At 35.3% G+C, this 13,774-nt stretch overlaps 3 protein-coding genes across 3 annotated transcripts in view; 1 reads left to right on the top strand and 2 right to left on the bottom strand.

The window, feature by feature from the left end:
- Nucleotides 1-4,869, top strand: HELRODRAFT_180154 (hypothetical protein; the record flags this gene model as incomplete). The annotated part of the gene is made up of 12 exons (XM_009028912.1): nt 1-126; nt 513-620; nt 766-1,037; nt 1,770-1,905; nt 2,364-2,536; nt 2,701-2,791; nt 2,900-2,967; nt 3,557-3,685; nt 3,865-3,992; nt 4,095-4,221; nt 4,363-4,501; nt 4,750-4,869. The coding sequence occupies 12 exons, from the start codon at nt 1-3 to the stop codon at nt 4,867-4,869; spliced, it is 1,617 nt and encodes a 538-aa protein (XP_009027160.1).
- A 195-nt stretch (nt 4,870-5,064) lies between these two features.
- On the bottom strand, nt 5,065-10,225 carry HELRODRAFT_186032 (hypothetical protein). Its single transcript, XM_009028911.1, has 16 exons — nt 10,087-10,225; nt 9,260-9,430; nt 9,032-9,163; nt 8,852-8,921; nt 8,589-8,717; nt 8,413-8,474; nt 8,189-8,278; nt 7,937-8,056; nt 7,623-7,796; nt 7,367-7,454; nt 7,005-7,120; nt 6,693-6,767; nt 6,300-6,389; nt 6,109-6,180; nt 5,814-5,933; nt 5,065-5,683 (listed from the first exon to the last, which is right to left on the bottom strand). The coding sequence occupies exons 1-16, from the start codon at nt 10,144-10,146 to the stop codon at nt 5,612-5,614; spliced, it is 1,641 nt and encodes a 546-aa protein (XP_009027159.1). The 5' UTR covers nt 10,147-10,225; the 3' UTR covers nt 5,065-5,611.
- A 237-nt stretch (nt 10,226-10,462) lies between these two features.
- HELRODRAFT_193795 (hypothetical protein) overlaps nt 10,463-13,774 on the bottom strand; it is a gene marked incomplete at its 5' end in the record, with an annotated part of 11,426 nt that continues 8,114 nt past the window's right edge. The window contains 9 exons of the mRNA XM_009028910.1: nt 10,463-10,801; nt 10,918-11,055; nt 11,128-11,400; nt 11,525-11,663; nt 11,848-11,908; nt 12,052-12,180; nt 12,496-12,738; nt 12,918-12,951; nt 13,196-13,300. Coding sequence (XP_009027158.1) covers nt 10,548-10,801; nt 10,918-11,055; nt 11,128-11,400; nt 11,525-11,663; nt 11,848-11,908; nt 12,052-12,180; nt 12,496-12,738; nt 12,918-12,951; nt 13,196-13,300 — 1,376 coding nt within the window. The 3' untranslated portion in view covers nt 10,463-10,547. The remainder of the gene's footprint in view (nt 10,802-10,917; nt 11,056-11,127; nt 11,401-11,524; nt 11,664-11,847; nt 11,909-12,051; nt 12,181-12,495; nt 12,739-12,917; nt 12,952-13,195; nt 13,301-13,774) is intronic.

Raw genomic sequence — 13,774 nt, 5'->3', positions numbered from 1 at the left:
ATGGAGGATTCTACGGAGTCGAACGTAGACGAAAATCCAATAATCCCACTCATTGGTTACCATGTGAAAGAGAGATACGTTGAATTGAAAGATTCCTATGAAATAAAATCCAAAAACTTTGAAAAGGTATTTAAATTAAAATTAGTCATAAAACACATATGTTAGGAAATTACCTCACAAAATACTCCAGAGCTTGATTTACAGATACAGTGTGTTTTGATGTGACGCCATTATCTTTACAAATATTAAAATAATTATCTTGATCTCAATAGAAAAGATCCAATTAACACATACCTGCTTACATTTCTTCCTTGACTAAAATTGACTCAAGTTGCATGTCCTATTAGCAATTAGACACACGCCTGACAAGAAAATTTTCAATCATTTACCGAAGTCTTGAAAATATACCGAAGTCTTGAAAATAATGCACATTAACACTTATAATTTATGAATTATCAACATCGTGCCATTTAAAAAAAAATTAAAAGTAAACTCTGTTATAAACCGGTCAGCTATTTCTTTTTAAATTTCAGCGTAAAGTTGACGATGGGGCCATCAAAAAGCTTCTGGACGACGTCGTACTCGTACTCAAATCGGAAAACAAAAAACTAAAACTAATGGTTCGTAAGCGCACTAAACGATATTTTTTTGTACACTAATCTTTCATTAACGACGAAAGAACTAAATATAATAAACTAAATCAGCATGTCCTTCCCCACCTTCACTCGACACAAAATTTTTTTTATTCCACCATAAAAAAAACAGATGCGTTACATTAGCAACAAATCGTCGCACACCTACTTGACACTGTTCCCCGACCGCGAATCCAAGCTGAAATACTCGCGCAAATCTCCAGAGGATATGATGGAATCACTAACTTGCAAAATTGGTCTGAAAAAAAATGCCCTCAACTTACTGACATATAGATTTCGCAAGATGACCGAACTTTCTGGGGAGCTGGACAAGGAGATTGTCTTTCTCGATCGGTTGAAATCATCTGAAAAGTTGGAGGATAAAGTTGAGGATGAGATCAACAAGTGAGATGGGAAGGAAGAGTGGGTTTATTTCATCTTCCATTTATTTCCATTTTGCTGGCTGACTCCTGATTTGATGAATTATTAACAATTAAGCATTACAGTTTTAAATAATGTACGAACATTCTCAAAAATTAAATCCACTAAGTTAAAATTGACATCTACAGTCTACTTACAAATCTCAATCCTTACTCATCATTCATCTATTTCCATCCATCTCACATGAGATTCAATGAATTATTTACGTAATAGGTAACCAAACATTGAAATATGGCAGTTCTGCAATAAATGCATGAACAAACTTTCCAAAAGTTAAATTTGGAAATTGAAATTAGCCTCCACACACAATCATCTTCATTTTCTAAATCCTTCTTCATCTCCCATCGTTCATCATCACCTCGTGAAATCACACCTGACTTAATAAATCATTAACACAACATTGATCAATCTTTAAAACACGACAATCTCACAGTAAATTTACAGAGTAACTTTCCAAAAATTAAATTCAAAAGAGTTGAAATTAACACCCGCTCCCAACAACATGCAACCATTAAAAATGAGACAAAATTTCAAAAGTTTTATAATCTTTCAATAAGTTCACTCATTGAGACCACAACCTTAAACAAACAAAACAAACAAGAAAACAATCAGATGAACGAACGAACGAACAAACTAACATAACAAACTAACAAAACAAACAAGAAAACAAATAGATGAATGAACAAAAACGAACAGATTGAAGCACGAGATATCAGACCTTGAGAACAAGGCTCAGGTAAACGCCTACATCAAGTCCAACTACATCCCTATCATTAGACTATTGCAGGAGGAAGTTCACCTCTACCCCAGTAAGATGAGAGATGTTGAGCTGGTAAGTTACGGTGGCACACCGTTGCGATTATTTATTTCAATTAAATTAATTATAATAATTACGTAATAAATTGTAATATAAATTAGTTTAATAAAAAAGCTGATGGAAAGATCATTTTGTATTCTTACGTTGGCACTCAACACTACGCATGACGTCGTGAATCACAAAAATTATTTGTTACATTTTCATTCAAAAACAAGTGAATTTATTTTACAGGCGTATCTCACCTTCATTACTTTGCATTACTCCATCTCATTTCTGGTTTCTGTTACTTCTTTGGCTGCAGTAATTGGATCTGCAAAGAATAAAAAAACCAACTTATGAATCAATCATCAATAAATCATGTTATTAATTAAGTTATCAATCAAAAAATTAATCAATCAATCACCCAACCAGCATATCAATCACTCACTCACCCAATCAACCAAGTAATTTATTAATTCTTTAATGAAACACAGGCACTGAAGCACAACAAAAAAGAGTTGGACGACATAACTAGCATGCATCAGCAGGCCAAAGAATCTAGGCTGCTGGCATTTAAGCAGCTGAAACAACTGCAGGAAAACCTCGTGAAAGATAGGAAGGGGCGAGGAGAGGCTGTGCTGCATGTTAGAAAAAATATGGCACAGAGGTAATTATTTTTTATAATAATAATTATTATAATTTTAATAATAATAATAATTATTATTTGTATGGTGAATGATAATGTGTTTGTTATTACCATTATTATATTTTTATAGCCAAATTATTATCATGTAATGAAAGAAAGATATAACGAAAAAAATTATATCTCAGATTTGAGATATTTGAGAAGATGAAGAAGAAAAAGATGAGTGTTGACGGGTGCAATGATGATAAGAATGAGTACAGACAAAATCTCAATCTGGTTCGTCATAATTATAACGAGACTAAATAATAATTATTATTATTATAATTATTGTATAATTAACGACAGTAAATTCATAGTGTTAATAATTTCCAAACTTTATTTCAGATGAGATTGGCGAGGTTTCGGATAAATGACCTGTTTGGCGGCATCAAATCAACGCTATTGGAGACCAGGTTGTTGGTGCAGCATTTAAATCATGCCTCTCGTTAAATAAATCAACTGGAGGTGAGCGGGATTCGAAACTTGTCCCCTATTCCCTCCTATTTTTATTCCCATTCCCAATTCTCTCCCGAATTCCCATTTATGACAACGTTCCGGAAAATTTCCATTCCCTATCTTTTTAACTCATTCCCGCGTTATCCCTCCAATTTCCATCTTCCCCATAGAGTTATATAGAGGTATATAGGATTATATAGATTTATATAGTGTTATAGAGTTATATAGGATTATATAGAGTTGAAAATCAAAACCGCCGTCCACATGCTCACCTCTAAAATCAAACAATGTTAAATTCGAATTTATGTCAAATTTTCATTAGTCAGCTGATCAGTAAGCAGACATTGATCATCCTTGAATTTTAAAAAAATTATAAACAATTTATTACACAACCAATAGGTAGCTATTATAATTATATTTAGATCGTCCAATTAGAATATTTTAAATCTCATTAGATGTAAAAATAATTTTCCACCCAACCAATGAGCAATCAGAATCATGTTAAGATCAACCAATGAGAATGAATGAAAATTGAAATGCTACCAGAATCTTGCACGCCTGTCAGACGATGATCACGAACGACGAGAGGAACGAATTTCAAAATGACCGGAAGGAGAAGCTGGACATCAAGTTCAAGGACATGCAGTTACAAATTAAGCAAGCGCAGATTGCAAAGTTCGCCATAATGGTGATGATGGGTGACATGATGCGATAAATAAGATGACGATAACGAAGTAGATGATGAAGTATAAGATGGAGACGATGACAAAGAACTTGATATAGATGAAGATGATTGAGAAACTTAAAGATGGTGGAGATGATGATTTCTATACAAATTACTACAAACACTACAGAGTTAAGATGGTTCAACTAACATCAAACAAACGAGAAAAATTTCGACAGGCCACAAGAGAGATGGAAGCAAAGATTGTCAGCCTAGAAAAAGAAATCATTGAAAAAAAGAAAAAATTAACAATCGACGGTCAGTGACCTCGGGACGGGAGGCCATTAGCACATCCTTATTCATTAATCCCTAATTGAAAAGTGTCAAGATGCACTAAATATTCTATACATGAACACGCAGGAAACTTACTGATGGGTGTGAAGAAAGGGGTGTATGCAGTGGCTTCCAAACTTTCGTGGATTCCACCGAAGATGGCCATGAGGAGTGACGTTACTATAGAACAACAAATTACCGAAATTAATGAAAAGTTCGTTTAGTGGTGTCATCAAAATTGTTGTTGGCGTTTGCCCTGTGTGTGTGTGTTTGCTCTGTGTGTGTTTGTTTGCCCTGTGCATGCTCTGTGCATGAATGTACGTGTATGAGCAATACTACCTTACCATCCTATCAGATTGGCAAAGTTGATCGAGCTGCAGCAAGAGATGACGGCAGATGTGGACGTGCCGTTGACCAGACAAGAGTTCTGCCTGAGTAACTTGCTCGCCAAATCCATCGATAAACGCTACAGTGAGGATGACCAAACACATCAGGTGGTCACCATCAACATCTCCGTCTTTATTTGAATCGTATATTGTACATATATGTGTGTATTATATATATGTTGTATTTTATTTGTATTTATAATGTACATACATACATCGCCATTGTTGTGCATTAACGCAGACGTAGCAGTTCCTACAATGTTAATTTGTAAAATTGTCTACTTGGAAGTAATCTTGATCTAGCACAAATTGATAGCAAAAGTTACTAACCAGCCTGGCAAACGTTTCAACGGCAGAATGACATGGCCTCTACGTTAGAAGATGTCCTCGAGATAAATGACAACACGCCAGCCGTGAGGAACCACATGAAGGCAGCGAGCAAGAGGCTGGTCATGAAGCAGAAGATCAAACCATGACCATCTCCATCCCGCTACGCTCCATCACTTACCAATCGTTAAACCAACTAGTGAATAAAAAATATAAAACAATCTGCAAATTACCGACCCATTAACTTTAATTTTACCATATTAAAGTTATATAATTAATTTGATAACGTTACACTAACCTTCTACTGCTTCGATTGAATTAAAATAACCAATTTACTATTCAATCGACAAGTTTAGTAAATATTTTCAGGTTAACTTCAATTTCTAATTAACTGTTAGCATCACCGACGCCAGTGATGTAGTAATGATTATTTAGTAATAAATAGTATAAAATAAACGAATACTTGTTTAAATGAATTAAAATGAAATAACTGGCCTAATCTATCAAGTTGTTAAGTTATGAGCAAAATAGATAACTAACTTTAACGAGATCTGATGAATAAACTACAATATCTGATAATTTTCACTTTAAAACTTTATATAACACTTTAAACTTGAACAAGATAGCTCAAATAATTTATGTTAAATGGGTTTCTAATTTAGCTTTGTTAATAGTAACATAAAACAGTGAACTGCAAAAACAAACGCTGATAAATTACGTTAATAAAAAATTTTATTGTAGCGTAAGATTAAAAGATGGTAAGAGACCTATATAGTATTTTTTAGAAATAATAAAAAATAAGACAAAATAAAAAACATTGAGACATTTATAATATAGAAATAATCTTAAATTATAAAAGGGTCGTCATCAACTAGAGATTACTCATCATCATTAGTCATCATCATCGTCATGATTTTTGTTGTCCTTGACTTTGGGTCCGCCAGCTGGCTTGGCCATAATTATCTGCATAAATTAACATAAAGGCAATAATTTTACATGGTCTAAAAATATACAATAACGCATCACTCAAGTCATTTATGAGGTTTAATGAATATTAATATTAATGTCCGTCCCCATGAACCAGCCAACCGACCTGATCAACGCTGAGAACAGTGCAAGCAGCTCTGGTGGCGAACTTGAGGGCCCACATTTTAGTGATGTACAAGTCAAATATCTTTGCTTCCAATGCATCCTTCACTGCTGGAACATCAACCTAATTTCACGGTCAATTTATAATAAGTAATATTTTTTCAATAACGTTGAACGGTCAAAAGTGTTAGCATAATCATTACAATGACCAAAAAATCTATAAATCAATTATGAATGTGGTGACGATGAACAATCATGATGAGAAGGCTAATGATGAAGAGCAACAGCAGCACATGAACCTCAATGTCAACTCCAACATTCTTCTGATCTAGCTGGTGAGCGGCGTACAACTGAGACACAACATTGGAGGCCTGGTGGAGTCCGTATTATAATTGGTTGGTAATGCTAAAATATGACAAACAGCAACGACCAATGAATAAACACAATATTAAATATAAACCAATCAGAGTGAATGAGCAAATAAACTGACCTTGACACCGGCATTAGCAACGATGGCTCTTGGCAGTTCCTCGAGGGCTTCTGCAAACTTCTGTATGGCATACTGAGCCAAACCTGACACCTGGTTAGAAAAAAAAGAAATAGCAATTATGATTTGATTTGATGTTGCGTTATCTGTTGTGAGTGCTTCTCCATCTACACCTGAGGGTTTCAAAAGCAACCTCATTGTAAAAAATTGGCAAAATGAATGATTTCCAATTTTATGAAATTAAGCATGCCCATAGTAAACATAAAAAAAAGATGAAAATGACGTCCTAAATGGCGAGCGACAAGCTATCACAAACAGATTGAAAATAGGTCAATATGCATAGGTATATACCACAGAATTAAAAAATGACATGGTAAATTTGTTATCTGTAGAAACCTTATTTCCGTAGTTGGTGAGCTGTTGTGCCAGTTCGATCTCACAAGCCCCAGCGCCCGCCAGCAACCGACCATCCTGAATTTCATCGAAGTTACGTTGGGTCAAACTATGAGTAATAGAAACATACTACACTAGGAATAAATAAAGTTAAAATGAGAGGCGCTCAAGTGACCATGGAATAAAGGGCACTCCATCACCGATATCATCATGTTATTATTTTTTGTCGCTTGCATTAGAAATTTTTATACGATAATCATAATCCTCCTCATCATCATTTTAAGAAATTATTTTCTTTTTCATGAACAAAGTGACCTTATGAAGGCACTTGTACGTGTTGACACCGTCATCAATGGCTCGTTCAATGTCATCCATTGTATTGTCCGTCGCACCGCGAATCACTATCGTGCTTATTAGGCTTTCCTGACTTTCTGTTAGGGGTCCACGATGATGATGATGATGCAGATAATGATGAAGAGAGAGATGATGATGGTGAAGAAATAGATAATGATGAAGAGATAGACGATGATGATGACGACGAAGAGTGAACTGTTAAAAAGATAAAAATAATAATGTTTGATGATGACAAATATGTTATTTTGAAAAATATAGCAGAGGTGATGACGACGATGATGACATGTAAAGATGAAAAACAAGATGATGATGATGATGGTGACCTTGCTTGAAAATAACTACAGGCGTGTCACCAATCTCATCGACCTTGACGACATCACAGGTCCCCGATTCTTCAGGAGTGGGAGTAGTCTTTCGAAATTAAAATAACCACCATCATTATTATTTAAAACATTTATGTCTAATTCTCATGAGGTTGAAAGGGCCTAAAAAGAATGAAGATAACCATTACCATCACTTCATTTACTGCCAGCTGCAGCATCATCATCATCCAACAAGCAAACAAACGCAGAAACTAACGATTCTAGGTAGGGCAGTGGCACCGATAGTCTTGCAGAGCCTCCTGAGGTCGAATTTCGACGGCACACGAACGACCATGATGTTGTACTTGTTGCAGAAATGCTGGTACATCTCACCTACCTTACCACCCGTTACGATCACCTGGCAGCCTGCGTCACTGATACTTTTAACTATCTGCAATGCGCGCGCGCGAGTGTGTGTTCGACATTTTTGGCACTATGATGATGATTATATCAACGGTTAATTACTAATGTTAAAAAAGAGGAAATGTAAAATGAAAAAATCTCTCCAGAAAATGATTCCAACCAACCAACCTCTTCGACCTGCCCCTCCTCTCCCTTGCTGTAGGACATCAGGTCAGCCGCCGTTTTGATCAGGACAGTTCCTTTTGTTTCCGTCTGCATGATGTCCAGGGGACATGTGTACACTGCCACCTATCAAGTCATTTCCAACTTTTTTAAAATCATTATCTCATTTTTACGAGCTAACCAACCAACCAACCAGCCTGCTAGTCAACAACAAATCAACTCAATCTAAACTCCACTACCAGCAATCAACCAACATACCTTGCACTTTTCAGCCCTCTTTACATTCCCCTCAACCTGCCTCTTAAATACCATCCCCTGGATTGAAACAGAGTTCTGCACTCCCTGGCCCTGAGGAAAAAAATTCAAATTAATATGATCCTACAAATTAACAAATTTAAAAACCAACATTAAAATTTTTTTTTAATCTGAATCATAAAAATTGAGTAAATAAACAAATTAACTAAAATGAACGAGTTACTAACTGCGACTTTGCAGATTCGAATATTGTCAACATTGAAGTAGTTGGATTCAGGCAAAGTAGCAACTAAATATAAATAAATCAGATTTGTTTGTTAATAAATTTTGAATTAAATGACTATAAGAATATAAAAACAACAACAGCAACAGCAATATTGAAGAGAATTGGAGAGCAACTGACTGCAAGTATCAGCAATGAGAGGTCCAAGGAAATCTTCCAGCCCGTATTGCTTGCTCATTACGGAGCTTCTGATGACTTGAGTTACATCTTCTTTGTTTCGACGGTCACTAATTGTCTTCACCACCAGATCTTATTTAAGAATTTAAGAAAATTTCCGACTAATCAGTGCCAAATAAACTTGAACAGCAAATAAAAAAAGTCAATAATTATGAAAATAAAAATAATGATATAATCAAACAGAAAAAAATGGAACAATTTCATACTAGGCAAGATTTCAAGAGCTAGCCTGCATGCCTGCTCATATCCCTCCACAACCTCTGTTACTGACAAACCCTGATTTTGAGAAAATTTATCTCTGACTCAAAATTCATCAAGAATAATAAATAAATCAACAAATAAATAAGATTAATTAACAGTTGAAAATTTTTGCAAGACATCCATACCATCCTGAGCAACTGTTCAGCCTGATTCAAGAGGGCACCAGCAAAGACCAGAACAAAATTTGTGCCATCTCCACATTCTTGCTCCTGCTGTTGAGAAGCCAGAACAATTAACTTGGCCGCTGGATGTTGTACCTGGGTTTTTAAAATTTCAAATTTTTACATAAATTTTTAAAGTTTAAACGAACAACGCATCGATAATTAAGAGCCAGTTATATTTATTTGAACAACCTGTAACTCGTTGAGAATGGTTGCAGCATCATTGGTGACAAACAACTTGTCAAGATGATTGATGACCATTTTATTCTGACCATACGGTCCATATGCACTTTTTGTTGTATTGGCCAATTCCTTGCATGCCTCAATGTTCCTGAATATAGCTTCATCCAAACCTATGATGTGCTGGGATTGAATAAATGAATGAATCTCTCCTACCTCAAATGATTAACATAATATCACTAATTACTTAGTAATAGATAGTTGTTTAATTTTAATTATAACTAATCAGGCACTTTTACAAAAAAGATCAGTATATCTGATATCAATCATATTAAAATATGTATTTAATTTTTAATATTGATAATATAAAATGATAACATGTGGACAATTAGAATTCCTAGATTTAAAAACATTTTATATTAAATTTGCTTGCACTGTGACCATTCTATCTTATTAATTCTTAACAGTTAACTTCACCAGTCAGTCTACACTCAAAAGTGAACTGCTACAGATCAGAATTTGATGAGTGAGCTAACAATGAATATGAAATGAATGAATGATAAATTAAGCCCTCAATGAATGGGATTTACTGATCCTGTAACTTTTCAGTCAAATTTATGATTTTTCATAATGAAAAAATGTTAAAACACTAATTAAAAATTATACTGAAAAAAAAATAAAAATAAAGATCTGGATAGATAGATGGATGGATTCTAGAACAATTCCCTCACGCACGCTCACCTATTATCGACGATCGAACAACCAGGAAAATAATTGAAACTGGTTTATAATCTAAACTATTTTATAATCAAAAATGGTTGAATATAAAATAAGATTACTTTGGCACCATCTTTCAACATCTGAGCGAAACCAGGAGCTTTTGGTACGTGCATCGCCATTTTTCAGCAAAATTTAGCCAACAAGTTGTCAAATTATTAAACCAAAGAAATAGAAAGTTTGACAATAAAATAAAAAAAACACAAAAAACGATAAGTATGGAAAGCTAAGAGCTTTCTCAAATTTAAAAACGGCTTTAATAACGTGACGCGATAAAACGAGCCCTGCATTCTTTTTAAAAGTTCGATACATATACGTAAAATATATTTGATCCATACATAAATGCGAGTAGAAACATGCAACTGATACATTTTCGACATTCCAACCATACATATCTAGAACAAATTTCGAACAACGCCTAATGTAGACAAAAAGATCTAAACAGGGAAGCTTTACACGTTTAATTTAAAAAATATTACAGTTCGAAAAGTATAAAACACGACATAATACATGAATGACAATTTTAACGATACTCAGACGCACTATTCACGTAACTTGACCAGCTTTCGTTGACACGATCGCCGGCTCCGTTGTTGTTAATGTTGCTAGCATTATCATCATTGCTGTTGCTATTGTTACTGGTCTGGTAGTGTGCTCCGTTGTTCGTTGATGAGTCGTTATTTATTGATTTGAGTATGCTGGGTCCGTTGTTCAGCAAGTTATTCAATGCTTTTTGTACTAAAGGATTGTCAAACACAGCTGATAGGCCGGATTTTTCTTAAGTAAAAAAATTAAATAAATAAGCAGTTAATAAACTCATGAAGAGTTTAATAGTTGATAAACAGCCATCTAACTGACAAACAGTGAACTTGAAATTAATTCAAAAAACTCACCTTCCTTGATATGGGAAGGTGCGTTGAGAGTGGAATTGTGGTTCAAATTAAAATCGTCGTTCGTATGTTTCTGCATTCTCTGATGTTGTTGCTGCTGCTGTTGTTGTGGATGGCCACTTGGATGCGCAGCATGACGTTCTGAGTGATAAAAAAACGACCAGGAGATAAAATGAAAGATGAATTAAACATACGAACAGAACCTAAAACAACCTTTGATAGAGGTCCAGGGTGGAATATTTTTCGTCCTAGCAAGCAGATTCCTCCTCTCCACTAAATATTCCAGCACGGAATCCAACTCGGGAACAGTAAGGAACCGAATGTCAGCAAGAAGATTGAGAAGGTAGACAATGTTTTGACCTGGAGGCTGAAAAACATCTTTTGCGTTTGCAGCAGCTGTTAACCTTTCTTTCTTGTTCAGGACATATTTATCAAAACTTCTAGTGATGAGAGTTATAGCGTCATCCAGTGGCATGTTTCTGTGCTCTGTAGCGCAGTGAAGTTTAGGCAAAATAGTTACAACATGCAAAGTTAACAACTCAAAGAAGAAGTTATTATTTAGCAATAAAAAAGCTGACGCAGACTATAACGTAAAATACAAATATATAACCCTGTGGTGACCCATGCAAGATGTTAACAGTGATTGACCGGTGAATCTCATTTTGATCATTGATGATGATAGCAAAGAGCAGGCCCTTCCTACCAGCACTTTCAACCATACTCAGTGTTGTGAGATCGTGAGGAAGAATCTGTGATCATTTCATCATTGTCAAATTATATTTTCAATAATAACTACAATTATTACTATTAATATTTGGAAAATTTATTGGGTGCTTATTAAACAACATATCCTCAAAAGTCCCTCAAAACGAAGCTACCCAATAAAAAAACTGATAAATTCAAACTATGTCAAATTCCACTCATAACAATTACTTTGATCTCAACAGTCAAACCAGATGCCAGCAGACGAGTTTTAACACTTTCACCATACATTCTGTAAGGAAAAAATGTTCCGTTTAAATTCAACAACTGAAATACAATAAAAGTGTAGAGCAATTTGAAAAAATGGACTCACGCCAACAAAATATGAGACTACAACCACAGCAGTCAACAGAGAAGCAAGAACGACAAACAAACCTTTGTTCATTGCTTACTAAAATGATGTCACAGTCAATTGCCACAGCTAATGGTTTGTTGACTGTTGATGCAATTGGAGGCAGTGGAGGATTCAAGGTCATCTGTACTGCTGGTTCCATGTATGGTGCTCTGTTAAAAATTATGTGATAAGTCAAGTGGCAATGAAGAAGTTATGAGAGATATATTGAGTGTATCATAATGATAAGTATGAGAAACAATAAGAGACATCAAAAATCTTATTCTGTAGCAGTCATTAAAATCAATAAGGGCAATTCATTTTCATCCTCTAACTTAACATGGAAACAAATTACACACACACACACACACACACACACACACACACACACACACACACACACACACACACACACACACACACACACACCAACACATATACGCACGCACACATACACAACCACCACAAAAAATGTATTAAAACCAAACCCAGCGTATGGATCCATAACAGGTGGAAGAGGATGGTGCATGGAAGCAGGAGGATTGGGAGGTCCCGGGAGCATCCCCCTCGGCCTCAAGAAGGGATCGTAAAAATGTGGGAGTGGCAATCTACCAGGATGCATGTACGGAGGTGGTGGGGGCATTGGTCCCCCAGGGTAAAAGCCCGGGTGTGGTGGCATCGGATAATAAGATGGAGGTTCAGGATGGATAGGATGATCAGGTTGTGACGTGCTGTTGAGATAAAGTTCTCAAAATTATCTAAAGGTTATACTATAACATGACAAAATACTTTATACTATAACATAACAAAATGAGAAGCCACATTCAACTATTAAAATTTACTAAACAATCATTTTAAAATGTTTCAAAATTTAGGAAATATGAAGTGACATAAGAGCAAAAATGCCAGCCCTTGCTTCTTTCTCTCTGTGACAAGTCTCACTTCTGCAAATTTAAATGCATTATTTTGATCAATCAAAAAAAAAATACAAAAACAGCACTCTACCGCAGTATATAGTCCTCATTCATCAATCTAGTTCACAGAAGACAAGCCTTCTGAACCATTAATCAAAAAACAACAAACCAAACTCCCAAAATGAGCTAATTAACATTCAATAAAAAACAGTGACCAATCAATCTGAAAAAGACCTATTAAAAAATGAATAATTAATTAGGCAACTGAACTGACCAAGGGTGTGTCCTTTAAGAAGAGTGCCAGCTTCCTCTCTCGCTTTGTTGGCAGACTCCTCATTATCAAACTGAATAAATGCATAGCTGGGCATCAGCAGGAGACCTTTGCAAACATTTTTTTATCATTTTGAATTTCATTACAAGAATCACACCTCATTTATTTTTTCCATATTATAAAATGAAATGTTATATATATATATCAATCAATCAATCTTCGTTTTGCGTCCAGAGACCCGGTTTCCAGAGGTAGGACGTATATATATATATATATATATATATATATATATATATATATAGTCCTGGTTATGACATTAAACTGACCCTCACTGCCTTGTGAGTGATGTTGGATCATCAAAGGCTAGGCCCACCGCTTATAACTGTGGTTGCGTAAGGAAGGGCATCCTGCGTAAAAACTAGCCAAAAAAAAATAATACTTATGATCACGGAAATAACAATGGCCCTCAGTATCCGGCAGAAGAGGGTGTGAAGAATCTCCGGAGACCCAGTCCATGGAGTTGTGGTGCAAGGCCCTGTGGATGGTCTGGCTACTGGCACCCCACTCTATAGTGTGGCGGTC

This window comes from Helobdella robusta (genome assembly GCF_000326865.2).
Source record: "Helobdella robusta unplaced genomic scaffold HELROscaffold_59, whole genome shotgun sequence".
Lineage (NCBI taxonomy): Eukaryota > Metazoa > Annelida > Clitellata > Rhynchobdellida > Glossiphoniidae > Helobdella > Helobdella robusta.
The sequence above is the reverse complement of the archived record's forward strand: the minus strand, read 5'-3'. Positions and strand labels throughout refer to the sequence as shown.